This window comes from Salvia hispanica, chromosome 5, assembly GCF_029641045.1.
Source record: "Salvia hispanica isolate PSC_SH4W2 chromosome 5, Shi_PSC_v1, whole genome shotgun sequence".
In the NCBI taxonomy this organism is placed as follows: Eukaryota; Viridiplantae; Streptophyta; class Magnoliopsida; order Lamiales; family Lamiaceae; genus Salvia; species Salvia hispanica.
Window position 1 is genome coordinate 9,195,281 of NC_142696.1, and position 20,187 is coordinate 9,215,467.

The 20,187-nt window shown below is 39.2% G+C and overlaps 1 protein-coding gene across 1 annotated transcript; it reads left to right on the forward strand.

The window, feature by feature from the left end:
• Positions 1-1,178: 1,178 nt before the first annotated feature.
• LOC148924325 (uncharacterized) lies at positions 1,179-18,189 on the forward strand. Its single transcript, XM_089059054.1, has 2 exons — positions 1,179-2,075; positions 18,160-18,189. Exons 1-2 carry the CDS (start codon positions 1,179-1,181, stop codon positions 18,187-18,189), a joined length of 927 nt encoding a protein of 308 aa, XP_088915180.1.
• The last annotated feature ends 1,998 nt before the right edge of the window (positions 18,190-20,187 follow it).

The window sequence follows — 20,187 nt, forward strand, 5'->3', positions numbered from 1 at the left end:
AGTGCCGGCGACATTAAACCCTACCCCCAACCACAACCACATAAAATCCACCCACCACCACCCCAAAAACCTCAATTCCAACGTCCGAAAATCTTTCCCCAACAATTGCTGCACAAGCAGAACCCTCCCACCCTTCTCTCATACACCAAACAGAGCCGCTAGACGTCAGCCCTCTTTCCGCCTATCAAGATCCCAACTGGGGAGAAACAGAAGATAAGGAAGGTGGAGGGAGAGCAAGCGAGAGCAAGAAAGATGAAGCAGAGGAGATTAGGGCCACTGAAGCAGAAATCGATGCAGCGAAGGAGGAGATAGATCTGAACGAAACAGCCAGGAAGCAAGGGTTAATGACGGGTGAAGAATTTCAAGCGGTTTTGGGAAAAGGGGATCGAATCGTGGTAAACCCTGAAGGGGTGGCAGAGGTACTGGACCTCGCATCCCAGGCAGTAGGGGAAGAGGAAGTAACAAAGGAAGCGCAAAAGTCGGAAGGGAAAGTCCACAAATCAGTGGAGGAGAGGACAGACGAACAACGGGGAAAAGGCAGAACAACGGGGAAAAGGCAGAACAACGGGGAAAAGGCAGCAGATGCAGTGGAGGTTTCGAGTGATGACGAGAAGACTAATCCTACAAAACCTGGGGAGGAGCCCTCGAATGCTAGCCAGGAGGACACCCAAATGGCAACAGGGACAGTATCAGCAACGCCGACTGTCCAGGAGGAGAATACTGACAAGGTGGCTGAGGGTCTGGACCTCGCATCAGAGTCAGTAGGTCGGGAGGAGGCAGCAAGAAGTAATACTAGTGCCCGCATGGTGGCCGAGCCTACCGCTCAGGAGGACACTTCAACACAAGCCGACGAGGAAGCAGAGGCAATGGATATCGAAGGAACCAAGAGCATTCAGGAAAGGAAGAGGAAGGGGAAAGCCCCTGTCAAAACAAAACAAGTAAAGAAGAAGCAGCGCACTGCCAATACAAGCATAGTGATGTGAGAGCCAGAAGAGAAAGAGAGATCAAGTGACACAGACTACACTTCCAGCGAGGATTCTGACTCAGAGAGTGATATCTCTCTGGAAGGAGAAGACTATCACGAGCAGCAGCTCCCAGACAACCACTTTGAACTAGTCCACCCTCCAGTAGAAAGGATCGTGTACCGGCGGTGGAGGGTAACGCTCACTGATGAGCTTATGGAGGACATGAAGCACTTCGACACCCAAAAGCTTCAGGACGCATTTGACGACAAGGATGACAGTAGCAAACAAGTCAAATGCGGAAAGGTACTCCATATACCCTCTTTGGATGAGTTGTCTGTACGTGATTCTTTCCTGGCCAGTATAGAGGCATTGGGCTTTGAGTGGCTGTTAGATAATAGGGACCCAAAGATATCTGTGAGATTAGCGAAGGAGTTTTTCACCACGTTTAGGTTCCAAGTAACCACAGACCTAGACGAGGTGTCAATCTCCTTTAGGATATTCGGTGGTGAACTGTCGATGAGTTTGATAGAGTGGACTGTCAGATTGGGAATGTGTAGCCTGGAGGAGGCTATAGGTCCGGACTGGAGAAGCCGTGAGAGGGGGGTACCAAGGCGACATGTAGAATTTGAGCCCCAGGAAGCCTGGGAGGAGCTAACCCACCCCAACGCTGGCCAGTTCGCCTCCACAAAATCCAGATCCACCCACTTCAACAACTCCATGCTAAGATTGGTGCAGCTTTACTTAGGCTACAACTTGCTGGGGCAGAGTAACTCAGCCGCCAGAACGTCCATGACAGAATTGTACCTAGTGTGGTGTGCTAAGCGTGGAAGAAAACTACACTTAGGATTTTGGACAGCCTACCAATGCCATCTAATAGCCACCTACCCAACCAGAAACTTGTCCCTCTGCAACATCCTAGGAGCTTTCGTGCGCAACAACATAATCATAACAGAGGCAGAGGACTTGTCTCCAATGTACATGGTCGACGCTCCTGGCCTATTTGATGTACCCTTCTTTGTCCGCACCAACTTGGTATACTACAGAGAAGGAGTACCCCAGTTCTACCCAATGGGAGAAGCCCCTGGGGGAAGGGCACAACAAGGCCAGGAGGTGCAAGCTGCCCCGATCGACCAAGCGCAGAGGCTGAGGCAAGAGAATCTGGAGCGGGCAGTGAATGAGCTGGCTGAGGAGAACAGACAATCGCGGGCAGAGATGGCGAAGCTGACAGCAGTGATGGAGAGCGTACTAAAAGAGTTGGCAAGAGGGAAAGCAAGCAACGAAGCTGGACCAAGTGGACATGGAGGACAAGAAGCTGGAACCACCGGACAGGAAGAAGAAGGTGATGACAACCAACCCGGACCTGCGGAGGAAGAACAAACGGACCCACCTGCACAAAACCCTGCCCCAAGAAGGAGCAGGAGGAACATCTGATCGAACCACCCCAACTGACCAGTTAGTTTTTCTTTTTAATTTTTTTTTTAGTGTTTCTTTTATTATGTTATTATGTCTTTCTTTGGTGCATATGTTATTATGTTTTTCTTTGTGTTTAGTCGTGAGCATGTTACCTCACACTTAGCCTACTGCGTAGTCTAAGTGTGAGGAGTTTATATGTTATATATCATGTTTGTAAATATTTTGTTCTATTTTGTACATCTATGTTTATATCTGAAACTCTCCCACTTAGCCTATTGCATAGTGTAAGTGTGAGAAGTTTTTAGATATAATATGTGTTTGTTATAAGTGTGTGTCCGTCATACTAGTCATTCCCACTTTTCACTTCACAGTCCGTATCTGGGGCAGACACTTGTGAAGTGAGAGGGGGGAGCAAATGGCCAGTATGACATGTATATATGTGTTATTTGAGTCAGTACATGTTAGTTTCTTTTTTAGGTTTGTTTAGGTCTATGAATTATGTGTTATGTTTTATGAATGGGCTTAAAACTCAACTGCCTCGAACTGACGGTGAGGGGAATTGAGGGAGATAAGGCATGCCGAAAAACAGAAACCACCCCCTCCAGTAACCCCTAGTCAGTATGGATGATGCGAGTATGAAGGAAAAATCCAACCCTTAGGTCAGACACGAAAGCCCTCTTAAAAGGTGAGTTAAAGGCCTACGGTGGAACCACTTTCCACTGAATACTGAAAAAAGAAGAGAGGCTACCACTTGATGTCTAGGGCAAGGTGACCGCGTGTAGCAAACCCTGAAGGCAGTAGGAAACCCCCCGAAAAAAAAACCTACCCTTAGAACCCCATTTTCTAGCTTAACTTATACCCCGAAATAACCCATCAACCACTGGAACTGTGTGCGTGCAACGCATGAGGCAAGGAAGCAACTGCCCAGGAGGACATACAAAAGGAACCAGATGAAGAAAAGAAAAAAAAAACAAAGAAAGAAGGAGAAAATCGATCTGAAGTTTCCAGATCCAAAAAAATAGAAGAAGGAATAAAGGTGGCGAAGCCACAGAAAGAAAAATTGAAGAAAATGGTCGCAGATACTTGACCACAAAAAGAGAAAGGAGAAGAAGGAATAAGGGTGGCAAGCCACGAAGAAGCTACTGACCAGTTGGAAGCCAATGTCAGAAATTGTCCAGCCAAAGAAGAAGCCCTAGCCAGAAGCCCGGATGCACACAGTTCTCCCTCATCAAATAAGTAGTTATTGGTGAACCTTAGAGCCTTAGGGACAACTACCCCAAGCGCTACAAGCCACTAGCCCCATTACAAGCCTTAAAGACCTTCGGGAGCTGCATGTGAGATCTGAGTCCGAAACATCTGTAGTTTAGCATTGAGAGGAAACAGTCCTAACATCCCCTGTGAGGAATGAGTGACTGAGTGAACCCAGTGTTTGGCCTAGGATTGGGTGATCTTGACAAGCAGATATACTGACTGGGGAAGAAAAGGGGGGCGGCGGAAGTTCAAGGCTGCCTAAGGCCGGATTGCACCTGATCTCGAGGGGAAGGGTGGTTGAAAATATAGCCTGTTCTATGTGTTAAAGTTAACTATATGTGTATGTGTTTGTGTCGTTAGTGTTTTCTTTTCTTTTGCGTCATAGTCTTGAGTCTAGCTAGGTAGAGTCAGTCGGGGGGAGTAACCAGGCTCGAATTCGACTTATTTCTTTTTTGTCTTCACGCTTGAGGACAAGCATGTGGTAAGTGTGAGTAGTTTGATAAGTCGTATTCTAAGCCTTGGTTACTGGTCAGTATGTCGTGAAATACATGTATTATCTGCAAAACAGTTGCTTAAGTGTGTAGGATTGAAGGATCCAAGTCAGTAGGTGACGATTCGTGCGACGCAAGTGAAAAGGGCACTAGAAGTGTGCGATACTGACCAGAATGCATGCCAGAGAAAAGGCTCGAGATGGAGAAGGAGGATAGCTGGGATGATTATTTTACAAGGGCAAAAAGGTCAAAGTGCGGGAGAAGTCTACCCTAAATTCAATGGCAAGCCTCCCTATAAAAGAAGCCATTTTGGAGAGAGAGAAGGAGTTCAGTTCGGAGTTTGACAATCACTTAGTAGAATTCTCTCTAGAAGATCCATCCTTCAGCATTATCCTACCTCTCGTTCCTCGCCACAGCTATGGTCACTTGACGTCTAGAAGTTTGCCAGAGAAGTCATCAGTCCGCCGTTCTAGCCAGTTACCGTAGCAGTGTAGTAGTATCATCGCCCGGAGTGGCAAAAAACAATCTTAATCGCTTTCTTAGTTAAAGTTTATTGGTTTTCATCATTTAAGTTTCTTGCAAACACTCATCGTTGTTGCTCTTTTGAAGTACCTTGTTATTTTCCAACATTCACGTTATGAAGTTTCTATTTCGCATGTCACTTTGGTTCGAGTTTGCTTCATTCTGCCTAGGAAAGTTAGATTTAGTCATTGCTTTCAATTTCTAAGTTTTATTTCTTGTCGAGAGTTGTTGATTTGAAGTTGTAGCTAAGTTAGTCAAGTTTTCGTGCATGAGTTTCTTTTCTGAGCCGTGATTATCACCTTGCATGTCAGTCAGTAGAAGTAAAAGTTGCAGTTTACCGTTTAATTCAAGTTTAAGCATTTTAATCGATGGATCTCGAGTTTGAATTCATGAATCTGAAGTTTAGTTATGGTGTCTGTGTTCATATGATTTTTGTCAATACTTGGTGAAGAAGAAAACGTCAAAATCAACTTTAGTTTGAACCACTTTTACTTTTAAGTTACTTTTTACTTTTGTTCCCTACTTTTCAGAGGTACTATCCAGACTTGTCAGAAAGGCCCCAGCCATCAGATACACCTTGTTTTCTAACTTTCCTCTTTTAGTAACTGTCTACTTTCCATATGTCTCTGATACACCTTGTCCCCTACTTTCACGAACACTCCCATATGTCTGTTATTTTTCCACCTACTAGTCAGTAGAGTACTACCTTATTTCCTGTCTAGGTAAAATCTCAACCCAAGCGTGGTAGCTAACCAAACACCCAGGAAAGTCACCACAGTTATCTAAACGTGTCCATCCTCGTGGGATTCGACCCTTACTTCCGCTATACTAATCAGTAGAAGTGGGTTGAGGAAATTTGTTTGAAGTCAGGTCTCGGTCGTCGTATCAACGACTCAGCTGGGTCGGGAATCTCTTCCTGATCAGTTGGATACACTCCAATTTCACATGCGAAACCATCGAGGACAGAGAACTGACACCTTCAGCATGCCGGAAAACAGAAACCACCCCCTCCAGTAAACCCTAGTCAGTATAGATGATGCAAGTATGAAGGAAAAACCCATCCCTTAGGTCAGACACGAAAGCCCTCTTAAAAGGTGAGTTAGAAGCCCAAAGTGGAACAGCTTTCCACTAAACACTGAAAAAAGAAGAGTGGCTACCACATGATGTCTAGGGCGAGGTGACCGCGTGTAGCAAACCCTGAAGGCAGTAGGAAACCCCCCCACACAAAAAAAAAAAAAAACCTATCCTTAGAACCCCATTTTCTAACCTGATCTATACCCCGAAATAACCCATCAGCCATTGGAACTGTGTGTGTGCAAGGCATAAGGCAAGGAGGCAACTGCCCAGGAGGACATACAAAAGGAACCAGCTGAAGAAAATAAAAGCAAAGAAAGAAGGAGAAAATCGATCTGAAAAAAATTCTAAACCCAAAAATAGAAGAAGGTATAAGGGTGGCAAAGCCACAGAAAAGAAAATCGAAGAAAATGGTCGCAGATACTTGACCACAAAAAGAGAAAGGAGGAAGAAGGAATAAGGGTGGCGAAGCCACAAGGAAGCTACTGACCAGTTGGAAGCCAATGTCAGAAATTGTCCAGCCGAGGAAGAAGCCTTAGCCAGAAGCCCAAATGCACACAGTTCTCCCTCATCAAAATAAGTAGTTAGGTTTTGAACCTTAGAGCCTTAGGAACAACCACCCCAAACATTACAACCCAATAGCCCCGTTACAAGCCTTAAAGATCTTCAGGAGCTGCACGTGGGATCTGAGTCGGAAGCATCTGTGGTTTAGCATTGAGAGGAAACAGTCCTAACATCCTCTGTGAGGAATGAGTGACTGTGTGAACCCAGTGTTTGGCTTAGGATTGGGTGATCCTGACAAGCGGATATACTGACTAGGGAAGAAAAGGGGGACGGTGGAAGTTCAAGGCTGCCTAAGGCCGGATTGAACCTGATCTAAAGGGGAGGGATAGTTGAAAATATAGCATGTTCTACGTGTTTAAGTTATTTATATGTGTCATATGTTTGTGTCGTTGTTTGTTTTTTTTTCTTTTTCTTTGAGTTAGAGTCTTGAGTCTAGTTAGGTAGAGTCGGCCAGGGGGAGTAACCAGGCTCGAATTCGACTTATTTCTTTTTGTTTGTCTTCACGCTTGAGGACAAGCATGTGGTAAGTGTGAGCAGTTTGATAAGTCGTATTTTAAGCTTTGGTTATTGATCAGTATGTCGTGAAATGCATGTATTATCTGCAAAACAGTTGCTCAAGTGTGCAGGATTAAGGGATCCAAGTCAGTAGGAGACGATTCAGGTGACGCAAGTGAAAAGAGCGCTAGAAGGATGCAATACTGACCAGGATGCATGCCGGAGAAAAGGCTCGAGATGGAGAAGAAGGATAGCTGGGATGATCATTAACAAGGGCGGAAAAGTCAAATAGTGAAGGAAGTCTACCCTAAAAGTAAGGGCAAACCTCCCTATAAAAGAAGCCACTTGGAGAGAGATAGAAGAGTTCGAAGTACGCAAGTTCGGTTCTCATACACACTTAGTAGAATTCTCTAGAAGATCAGTCCTTCAGCATTATCCAATCTCTCGTTCCTCGCCACAGCTATGGTCACTTGACGTCCAAGAGTCTGCCGGAGAAGTCATCAATCTACCGTTCCAGCCAATTTGTCGTAGTAGTACAGCAGTATCACCGCCCGGAGTGGCAAAACAATCGTTATTTGCTTTCTAGTTTAATTTTTACCTGCTTACTTCGTTGGATCTATTGCAAACATTTATCTTGGTTGCCTTTTGAAGTACTTAGTGAAGATCCAAACGTTTAAGCTATGAAATTTCTATTCTGAATGTCTCTTTGGTTTGAGTTTGCTTCATTCTGCCTAGGAAAGTTAGATTTAGTTATCGCTTTTAACTTTTAAGTGCGTGCATGTATTTTCTTTCGAGTAAGCTAGATCTGTGGTTGTTGATCGAATTTATAGTTATGTTTCAGTCTGAGTTTTCGTGCATGAGTCTTTCGATCCGCACTGTAATCACCACCTTGCATGTCAGTCAGTAGAGGTAAAACTGCAGTCTGCCGTCCATCTTAAGTTTGAGTATTTTAAATCAATTGATCTTGAGTTTGAAGTCATGAATCTGAGTTTAGTTATGGTGTTTGTATGCATATGATTTCTGTTAATGCTTGGTGAAGAAGAAAACGTCAAAATCAACTTTAGTTTGGACCACTTTACTTTTAAGTTACTTTTGCTTTTGTTCCCTACTTTTCAGTTGTACCTTCCAGACCTGTCAGAGAGCCAACCAGCCACCAGATATACCTTGTTGTCTAAATTTCCTCTTTTAGTAACTGTCTACTTTTCATATACCTCTGAGACACCTTATCCCCTATTTTCACGAACACAACCACATGCCTGTTATTTTCACGCATACTAGTCAGTAGAGTACAACCTTTATTCCTTGCCTAGGTAAAATCTCAACCCAAGCGTGGTAGCTAACCAAAAACACCCAGGAATGTCACCGCAGTATCCGAACGTGTCCATCCTTGTGGGATTCGACCCTTACCTCCATTATACTAATCAGTAGAAGTGGGTTGAGGAATATTTTTTTGATACCAGGTTCCGGTTATCGTGCCAACGACTCAGCTAGGTCGGGGATCTCATCCTGATCAGTTGGATACACTTCCAAAATATACGTTGACCGAGAGAAAACCTGCGCTTTCAGGCTGGTGGCATTGGCAGTTTGACTTTCTCTTCCTCAGGTGATGTCATTTCTTAAACCTTCCAAATTTAAACAACATAATTTTGTAGGAATGAGTTCGATTAATTAGAGATAATTTTTCGATAATTTGTATGCATTTTAAAATAGAAAAAGATGAAAATATAATTTGCAGGAGCTTAAGCCGCTTCCTCACTCCTCACCGTGTAAATCATGTACACTGATAAAAGTTCTATAAATTTATATGCTTGAAAGATGATTTTCGACAATTCCTACACATTTTTAAATAAGGAAAAAAAAATTGGTAGGGGTTTAAACCGCATTGGAGTCATAAAATTGATGAGATGCAAATTGCAGTGAGGTGAAGTTGACAACAAGGCTGGTTACATTTTGGAAGCGAGAAGAGGACTTATCAAATAAGTTAGAGAAGTCACCACTCTCTGCGATGCTGAGATTGCTCTCATTGTTTTCTCCGCCACCGGCAAGCTCTTGGACTACTCCAGCCCCAGCTTCTCTCTCTCTCTCTCACACACACTAGATTTATATTTCAACTCACTATATATACATTTAGATCAGATGGTCTTAAATCTTAATTTTATTCTCTTTGGTAGCTGCCTTGATTCAATCCCGAGCTCCACGTGCTAATTTCTTAATCATGTTTAAGTAATTAACTAGAAAAAGGTCCCTCTGAGTTTTAATCTTCTCATTGTAAAAGATGGTCAGTTAGTTAGTGCCAACTTTAATCTCGTGGTTGGGGAACTTTGTTGAATTATTCCCATCCCTAGAAACATAAATCCAGTGTGAGTGAGAGAGAGAATCTGGAGGTGGAGTAGTCGAAGAGCTTGCCGGTGGCCAAGAAAACAATGAGAGTGATCTCAGCATCGCAAATAGTGGCGGCTTCTTTAGCTTTCTTAAAAAGCCATTCTCCTCTTCGAAACAGCTCCAAGAGCTGGACATGGATAAAGTGGGTAGACAGCGATTGGCCGTGCTGCTGAAAAAAATGGTTCATATTTTTTGGATTATAGTTTAGCTTGAATTAAATTTTTGGCGAATTTCGATTTTCCAATTTAGTAAAAAATAAAAATCCAAAATTTAATTTAATATGTTAATAATGTATTGACAATTTACTTTATTTCTGTAATAGGCTTTATCTTGCCGAGCTATGTAAATACACAATTTGCAAACACGAAAATAAGAAATGAAACGTTGCGAAACCTTGTTTGAGTTCTAAGGTTTCAAATGTTTTGGTAGAACAGTGAGTGAGAATAAATATTTTCCTTTATTCCAGTATTTATAAAACTCCAACTCTGCATAGTTCGAGACTCGGGTAAGAGCCAACAAGAAAAACCGAGAAGATATACATGGAAATGAATTTATCATAGGACTCGATTATCAAATCTTCCAAATAAAACAAGATTTGAATTAGGTATGTTCTATTTAGTGACATGTCATTACAGCGGCTGGGCACGTTGTCGTGTGCTTAGGCCGTGTTCGTGCAACGTCAGGCTCCTTTCACAGAAGGGCTGGATCTGTTGCAATTGGTGATGTTGTGGATGTGGACTCGGACTAGATTTCGATCCCTCTCAGTCTATGTGTAAAATCATATATTTATTGTGTCTTATTTTTTTATTTAATTGGCTAAACTAAGGTATAGTTTGATGTTAATTCTAGATTAATTTATCTAACTTATATTATTGATAATTTGGTAGCATAGTTTATTTACTCCAAAGTCTATGATTAAGGTAGGGCCCAATGAAGCCCAAGATAATAAACTCCAATATTTCAGATTAATTATCTGGTCTCCATGGTCTGATTATTTGTCAACATTAATTTTGAAATATAACAAATATGTTCTTACACAAATACCCTCATACTAACCTATTTTTTAAGACAAATATTTATTTTTATTCAAAACATTCGTTCCGTCATTCACCAAAACTAACTGATCTCAAACTCCATGACTGACATCATTCACAAAAATTGATCTCGACACATGACTGACGAATGTGCAGTAATTGGCAAAAAAAATTGTAAGAATCTGCAACAAAATAAATTGCAATTCTCAATTCAGTCATCGCTGGTAATTTCTTGAATTTTTCTCAAATCATTTTTTCTCTCTCTCTCTTGATGTCGTACCAGATCGTCTTCCTCTGTCTCGTTACCCCTCTCTCTCTTGATTTCTCATTTAAATACTCCCAAGAACATATTATGTTATTAGATGAACATATATGTCTCTCAATATTAAAATCTTATTGCGCCAATATTTAATTCAAAAATACTACTTCCTCCGTCTCAACTAAGTTGAGTTGTATTTCTTTTTGGAATGTTCCAACAAAGTTGAGTCATTTCATTTTTTGACAAAAAACAAAACATCCAATCACTTTTACTTTACTTCATCACTTACTCTATTCTTTCTTTATCTTTCCTACTTTATTCTTTTCTCTTATTTTTCAACACAATTTCTTAATCTATGTGTCAAAAATTTTGTATCAACTTAGTTGGGACGAAAGGAGGTATAAATCCAAAATTTGACCCAATTAACCATGCAAATTATTAAATTATTTGTAAAAAACTACTATTATTTTGATAAATGGTAAATATGGTTTGCAATTTTTTGGTATGTGAAGAAGGAAAAATCACGTTTTAGGTATAGGGAAAAATCACAAATTAGGTGTTTTAGCTAATAAGACAAAAGACTGATATGCCCTTAATGATCCCAAGGGCAAAATGATGAAAAGAGGTATCTAAATTGCGATTTTTCCCAATTCAAGTGCCTAAATTTGATTTTTCCTACATTGGGTACCAAAAGGGTGCAAACCCCATTTTTGCACTACTATTTTTGTAGTTCATTCTTTAAAAAATTATACTCAATTTGTCCCTCTGTAGCTAAGTCGAATTCCTGTTTTGGTTGTCCCACTATAGCTGAGTACTTTTCTATTTTGGTAAAAAGCATCAACTTTTCTTCTCTCTTACTTTATTCTCTCTTCATCTCTCCACCTTTTTCCTTTCCTACTTTATACTCCCTTCACTTAACTCACTTTTAACAAAATTTCTTAAATCTCGTGCCTAAAAAAAAGTCTGTACTACAGAGGGACGGAGGGAGTATCAAGAAATAGTTAAAGTGGAAAGTGAGTAAAGTAAAAGAGAAAATAATGTAGAGAAGACTCTTCATTACATTATTCTCTCTCTTTTTTTTTTTGATGTGTCATTATTCTCTCTCTTAGTTCACTCTCTATCCACTTTTAACTATTTATTATTATTTTTTTAAAACGAGTGCGAAAAAAAAATTTCCAACACTAATAATGGAACAAAGGGAGTATAGATTTAGAGTTTTGTATACAGTTAAGAATTTTTCGAGGGCTTATATATTGTAAAAACTCTTTGTTTATTTTCAAGGAATAAAATAAATTATTTTTTTTACAATGTGTTATGTTTTTACATTTAATGACTGTTTTACATATTTAATTGTCTAAGAAACAAAACAATTTTAAGTATTTTGTTTAAGTAAACTGGTTATGGGCGTCGTTTATTTTAAGATAACACAATCAGTATGTATATTTCCAAGCCTTGACGAAATAAGATGACACTAGTGTGATATAGCATTGAACAGATCTAATAGAGAGACATGTCTTTAATACTATCTTGCTGAAAGACGAAGATCTTGATTATCAACATTGCTTTGAGCATATGGTATTGCTTATGCATTGCTTTGATATACCAAAATGTAATGCCCTACTTTCTGAACCCTAAATTGCGAAGAATTAATTTTTTGCATTAAATGCTTTTAATGCAGTGAAGTATGTGAATTAAATGATGAGTGAATTAATTGAATGATTTCTATGTGACCTAATTGCATTTCGGAGTTGAGATTTGATTTGAATAGTCAAATTCATTGAGTATATAACGTGGTTGTTGAATAATCAAAGACGTGGAGTATATGACGTGGCCGTTGAAAGGTCAATGTGTTGAGAATATGAGGTGGAAGTGAAAATGGTTGAAATTGTGACGTGACTGTGTGAATGTTTGATGCGTGGTGAAATATATTGTGGTAAATTATTTCTGAAGGGATGAGTGAGATTAAATATGAGCATCACTATTTATTTGGCCCCTATTAATGTTGGAGAAGAAATTCTATTTTTCTTGGATTTAATTAATTGCTTGGGATATTTATCCAAATTAAATCCAAAGTCCGATTATTCCTTATTTTCTCCATGAAATTTTTGACCCTTATGCTTATACTATACAGATTTTGAAAATCTCCTATTTATGTAAAAAGGAATTGTTTATTATATTTTTTGATCTCTTATTTATTCCCTTCCATGGATAAATATAAATATCCTAGCAAATCTTACCATATCTAGATCTTGCCATATCCTAGAATCAAAAATTACGCCTCCCACTCTATCCTCTCTCTCTCAAATTTTCTTTTATTTTCTCCAAGAATTCTTCATCTTTTGGGAAGAATTTGAGTTGAAGCCTCAAGAATTGTTGAAGAATCAAGATTATACTTGTTTCTACTGATCGTTTCTATCAAGAAGAGGTATTTTGATCTATCTTTTCTCATCTAATCGATTAATCGATGTTCTTGAACCCTCATGCATATAGATCGAGTGAAAAGGGGAAACCAATTGATGAATGAGATGCATGTGTGTGTGTGGATCGACGTGTGTGTGTGTGTGCGTGTCGATGTGTGTGTTTGTGTGTGTGCGTGTCGACGTGTGTGTTTGTGTGTGTGCGTGTGATGTGTGTTGAAAAACACTCATGCGTGGCCATGATTTGATGATAGATCTGGAGTTGTAGTACGAATAAATTGATATGATGAGCATGTCTTGATCTTGAATGATAATATAAACAAATCGATGGGAAAAGGGAAACGTTGGGCACATGCATGATTTTGAGTCAATGATTGAGACTGATTTGTGATACACATAATTTAAAGGTGATAACTCGCGCTCTCAGCGTGATAGCAAGGGGAAGAAAGTACTCGAGATCTAAGAAGTCGAGGTGGGCTTTTCTTTTGAAATAAGGACAACGTCCTAAATCTTTATTGATGAGAATGAAATCTGTGTTTATCATGTCGTGATTTGTTTTGTCGTGCCTATCCCTTGTGGCTCTGCCACTATTAATTAAATGGAATTCGGATTCTCGTAGAGCCGCAAACTCTACTTGGATTAGTGTACACCAATGTTAGACCGTGTGCCGGCGTACAGGTTGGCCGGTCTAGTGACCTGGTTTTCAGCCGCATTCCTTATCATGTAGAATGAGCATATGGTAAACGTCGATGAGAAAAATGGTTGTGCGACCGTGAGTTTTGAATGAAGGAAATATTTTTGTGCCTCGGGCATTTCTAAAGATAAAACCCCGATGAACACTTGAAAATGGCATGATAAATAATATTTTGATAAAACTGTTTTCGGCATAAGTCCACTGAGTATCTTTATAGTACTCAGCTCTGCATGTGTTTTCCCTATGTGCAGGTTGAGCGGCGACGAGCGGTTGGCGGTGTTGAGCAAGTTAATTGAATAATATGGTCGTTTTGAAACTCCGAGTGTAGTTGTGTCTTCATACATGACTTCACTCTTCTCTTGGATGCTTCCACTGAAACATGAAACTTCTTATCGTTTGATTGAGTTTAAAATTATTTCATTTTGTTTAGAATATTGGGACATGATACATTTTAGATCACATTAAGCCCCTATCGTTTTGAGCATAAATTTTGATATCTATTCTTCATTGGATTTCATTGCTAAGCTGTTACTTTTATCATTTTAATTGTTCATTAAATACCTTGGTCAAACCCTTTTAATGAAACTCTAGCCTATGTTCTTTGTTGCATTTAAGTCCGCCTAGGTCGCGATCGCCCGCATTTATTATACCCTAGAAGGGCGGTCGTGACAGTTTGGTATCAGACCCACAGTTCTTTCCGCTTTGGACCCAAGAGTCTTATTGAGTTAAAAGTCTAAGCACGTGTAAATTGACTAAGTGATAATCGTCGAAGGCTCAACACCACGACTCGTCCCCGTCCAACTACGAAGAATGAGGTAACAGGTATCTTGATGAATATTGATTTGAATCATAAAATGTTGGAAATTACAATGAATGAAAGTTAATGTGACGTTTTTGAGATTTTCTTGGAGTATGAAATGACGAATATACATGAATGTGGAATTACTAATTGCGACTATGCCAAAAATGAAAGTGAATATGTGTCAAGACCTCTATGAGTTGGATGAATGAAATTTTGCATGATTTTGATTGCTTGATTGTATGATGAAACGACATCTATGGAAAATGTGAAGTAAATACTATGGCTTTTGGAAAATGTTGTGAAGATATGAAACGGGAGACATTATAAGAATATACAATTGCTTTTGTTTAACAGTGAGGCATGATGGCGTTGAATGTGATGGATATTGAAGTATGATTGTGAACTTGTATTGGTTGATGTTGAAATTTGTTATTACGTCTACGAAACTGCAAAATTAACTTGAAGAAAATTCATGTTGCTTCCATGAAAGACACAATTTTATGCCTATGTGGTTGAAATTTTATGACTATGAAACTGTGAAATGCAAAGCATGATACGCGTGTAGTTGCGAGTTATGATTAGGATACAGATGAGCATGAACTGCATGATTTATGAAATGCGATTCCATGAATGATTGATTGACTGAGAGCTGATGTACGATGCTTGATATGCTAAGGAACACCAAATGATTTATGTGGTGAAATATACTATTCAAATAAACATGTTGATTGTGCAATATATGGATGATGCTTGTGTGGTGAAAATTCGTAACCGATGAAGTACAAGGTATCGTATCGAACCACGATGAGAGTGAAGTGTGAAATTTTTGAACTTTGTTGCGAAATTAGAAGCCCTATGAAGCTTGGGTAGCATTTAAGTAATGATCAAATATATGTTAAAGTATGAGACTTCAAGCTATGCTTAAAATTATAGAGTGCCTAAGAAGTAGGCCAGACTGAACGTGCTAGAACTCAGTTGCAAGTTGACAACTGCAATTTCACTTTCCTGAGTGATAGAACCAAATATATATATATATATATATATATATATATATATATATATATATTTCGAACTTTTGTGTATCCTTACAATGGCGAGATCATACCTAAGATCTAATAAAACTATGCAGTCTAGCATACCATGCGAAAGTGGCAATGCGACACATATATGACAACGTTTATGACACATTAAGACCACGTGTATAATGGCAAGGTATTTCGAAAATGACCGTGTGACATGGCCAGAAAACTTTGAAGATGCGACGATAAAAAATAGTTATTAATTTCGACGACAAGATGAATCTCAATTCGGAATCCACAGTTTCATAGAACGATGTTACCATGTTCAGGCTCGCGAAAAATGTGCGAGGGACTGCGAGCTTCGTAGCTAGAATGATCGATTTTTAAATCAACAGTACTTACTTGGATCCTAAGTTCTTTTCGGGACGTTTTGAATAACCGTGAGCCCTTGTCTATTTAAACACCTTGGTTGACTCACAATTTGTAAGTGATGTCCATTATTTCTTTTCCTATATCGAGTCATGACTCACTTGGCTTGAAAATTGGTATTTGCCCTTGTAACTGTGGACATCTTGATTGAGTAGTCTTCTTTAATTCGTCATTCATAAGGACGATATTTGATTTTATGAGCTTCCGCCATTGAACTTCATTCCTAAAGTTGTTTGCAGTTATGACTTTCAGTATGATCACATCTTCAGACCTGTTTTCTTCAAATGATGGAATATTCTTCTTGGAATTTTTGTTAACCTCTTCATTTCGCCAGTTCTTTCTTGCAGAAGTGAAATTCTTTTTAGTTCAGTGATTTTTTTCTTTCTGCAACACCAAGTTAAGGCTATGATGTTCTCTTCTTCGTTATCGGGTTTGATCGTGTTAATATTTTGAAAAGTTCCAATCACTTTGAGTTGCCCTCAACAAACCCATGAATCCTTTGATGCGATTTCATTTTTCAATAATATGATGTCGTTGAACCATTATTAGTGCTACTTCATGACATTTGTCTATGTTTCTAAATTCTGCTGCGACTGATTGTTTTAGGCCTTGATGTTAGGTTTGGTATACTGAAAAGCATGTTTCGAGCAAGTTTCGCGCGAATAGAATATTGCTTGTATACGTAAAACTCTACAATCCACTTTTAACCCGATTCAGTATTATTCGAGCAGTTTCGCACGAATAGAATCACTATTATTATTACATTGTGTTTGCTTGTGCATTTATAAGATGTTTTACAAACATAAAATGCATAAGAAGTAAACAAAGTCTAAGTCTTTTGCTTAGTAGACCGGTTGTGGGCGTCGTCCACTTTAAGGTAACACGGTCAGATCTATCCAATGCTTTGCAAAAGAAAAAGAAGAATTTCACAACCTAGATAGGCTTTGGCTACCTATCGTGAAAGGTTGCAATGTCAGTCCGCATATTTCTAAGCTTTACTGAAATAAGATGACATTGGTGTGGTATAGCACTGAACGAATCTAACAGCAAGACGTATCTTTATGCTATCTACTGAAAGATTAGGTCTTGATAAAATACTATTTCTTAATCTACATATGTTAGCATTGAGCATACGGTATTGATTATGCACTACTTTGACTTATCAAATGGTGCGGGTTTTTCGCAACCCAATAATCCTGATATATTGGGTAGTGGTGATTAATATCTAGCGGTGCTAGGATTGCTATTATGTTGAAACGTGCGCGAGGTGAGTCTCGTTTGATAATGTCCTCAAGAGGAGCTCGAACAAGGTTTTATTATTCAGAAAACTGGCCAGTTGGAGTTTTATTACTCTATGAATAATAAATAAATGTTTCTTGCTAATTCCACTCTTGGAATTAATAAGATATTAATTAATTAAGTCCATAGCAGACATTAATTAATTAATGGACATTTATATCTTAAGCGCGAGAAATAAATAATAAACAAAGTGGAAACCCGGATTACTTGTAATTTCGGATTTGTTTGGGGAGAGTTCAATATTACTTCTGTAGTGGCTGCTCATAATATTCCAATATAAGCTTGTATTAAATTGTGGGTTCAATTTAATTAGTAAAAAGCTAATTGGGCGAGCCCATATCCAAAACCTTCCATAGATCCCTGTCTGAGCCCAAAAGGAACATAATATAAATAGGAGAATAAAGGAGACAGAAATCATTTTATTATTATTACTCTAATTTTCGTCCCCCTCTACCTGGAGTAGTTCGAATTTCTCTCCTAATTGGAGAAGGATTTCTTTTGTCTTCTTTATTCGAGTCCTAGTATTTTGATAAGATCCGCCCACCCTGATATCGAGATACAGTTCGGGAACCAGAGAGAAGATCTGTGGTCTAGTATCGAAGATCATCACGTGGAGAAGGCGCGAGCAATCGACGATTCTTTGGAGAATCAAATCGGTAACCCTAAACCGTAGAAATTCATGTTTTAGGATTTATATTCTTTGAGCATGAATTATTTGCGTTCTAGCATGCAATTATCTGTTTAACATGTGAATTGATTAATCGCATAATCGGTCAAATAGATCCTTATTTGATTTATTTGTTTTGTACAAGTCTTCCGCTGTGCAAGGGGCACCAAAACTCCATCACTTGACATGTTTGAACGATATCATTCATTGTTGTCCGAAATTTTTACAAATTTTGATCGGGCAGTCTGCTATGGAATTTGAGATTTATTGCAGTGTCATCCGGTTTTCATGACCTATCTCATGGTCTTTCGAGCTCTCGTCAGAAGTAAATTCTCAAGCTCTATGGGTTTTACTTGATACCTCTAAACCATTTAATTCTCAGAATGGACAGGTTGAGTTCAATGGAACTTAGTCCTTGCTTTGTTTCAAACCAATTTTCAATGATGAGATTTGAAAGTTTCGAGCTAGAAATGTTATTCTTGTTTCCTTGATTAAGTTTGGAGCCTTTCCGATGAAAGACATTTTGTGGTGCTTCTTCGAGTTGAAATCAGTTTCTATCCAAGTAAGACTGTTTGATCAATTTTCGAATTATTAATACTAGACTCAAGGAAATGTTAGAGCTGTGCTTTTCGGATACACACGAGGAATAAGTTCCAATGGCCAAACACGCGTGGAAATTTTACACCAACTAAAAGCGTCGACATAACCAATAAACGAGACGTTAGATATTCTGCAACAACGAACTACCTGTCACAAGCCGCTAGAAGATCGAACTTAAACAATAATCTCTTGAGAAAGGAAATATGTTTACGAATAGCCGATGATCAATGCATAAATAATGAAGCAAAAAATTTAGGTATTTGTTGTAATCGGATGCTTGGAGAGAAGATGATGAAATAGTTTCTTGTTAGCACCAGACTCGAAATCAAAATCGTTATAAGAGGCGATATGGAAATTTGAGGAAAAAGTGTGAGTTTGAAGAAAATGGTTGTTTTGAAAGTAGATGCGAAATGTTATTTGTTACTTGCTTATTTTGAAGTATGCATGCCTTTTAATGTGATAATTGTTGATCGATAAGATGATGGTGTCTTCACTAGTGGGTGGGACGATAGAAATCTCTCGAATATGCTCGAACGTAGAAATTGTAAGTTAGTCGCTCACAATCTGCAAGATATGGTGATGGGAGATTTTGACGTAATCTTAGGAATAGATTGGTTGACCACGAATTTTGCGACGATTCATTGTAAGGAGAGACAAATATCTCTACAAGCTCCGGGAAAGGAACCCACCGTATACCATGGAATCTCGAGGAACCGGTAAACCGCTATAATCTCTGCACTGCAAGCTACCGCGATGATGAAGAAAGAACGTCCTGCATATCTCGTTTATCTCCACGGAGAGGAGAAGGAGGAAAGGAAAGTAGAAGACGTCGCTGTCGTACGAGAATTTCTAGACGTTTTCCCCGAAGTGTTACCTGGACCGCCGCCAGATTGACAATTGGAGTTCACAATCGACCTCAAACCAGGAGCCACACCTGTGTCTCAGGCACCGTATCGAATGGCGCCTAAAAGAATTGGAGGAACTCAAGATACAACTTCAAGAGCTCATGGACCTAGGTTCCGTTAGGCCTAGTGTCTCACCGTGGGGTGCACCTGTTCTATTCGTCAAGAAGAAGGATGGGTCGATGAGAATGTGTATCGACTATAGAGTTGAGCAAATTAACCCTCAAGAACAAGTATCCACTGCCAAGGATAGATGACCTGTTTGATCATCTTCGAAGAGCCGACGTGTTTTCAAAGATGGACTTGAGGTCCGGATATCACCAACTAAGAGTTCGAAGGGAGGACATACCGAAGCGTGCGTTTCGCACAAGATATGGACACTACGAGTTCGTTGTGATGTCGTTCGGTCTAACGAATGTGATAAGGATCCATGTATTTTATGATCCATTTCCCAAGGATTACCCATTTAATGATGCTTGATCTAACTATTTTTGTGAGATTGATTTTCAATTTATCAACACAAAACAAAAGATAATAAAGATCCAACCAACAAAAATTGAATCTAAACAAGAATGGATGGAAGATTAGGAATGGAAAGCATGTGTATAAAGATAAGATAAGAGAGCTACAACCATAGGACCTTAACCAAAAAGATGGAGACAACCCTAGGCAACTTTCATTAGCTCTATCACCCCTTGGCTCCACTACTCAATGGATACACTCCATTGAAGCATACCTCTACTTGAATCAATCAAAGATGGAAACAAGCAACCTTCAAGGAAGGAATTGGATACATTCCTCAAAGAGGAAAAACTCACAAAGGAGATATCTTAATCACAATCTTATCTAGAATGAAAAATGACATCAAAAGATATTTATACTATAGGTCCAAAAATAGAAAGTTGGCC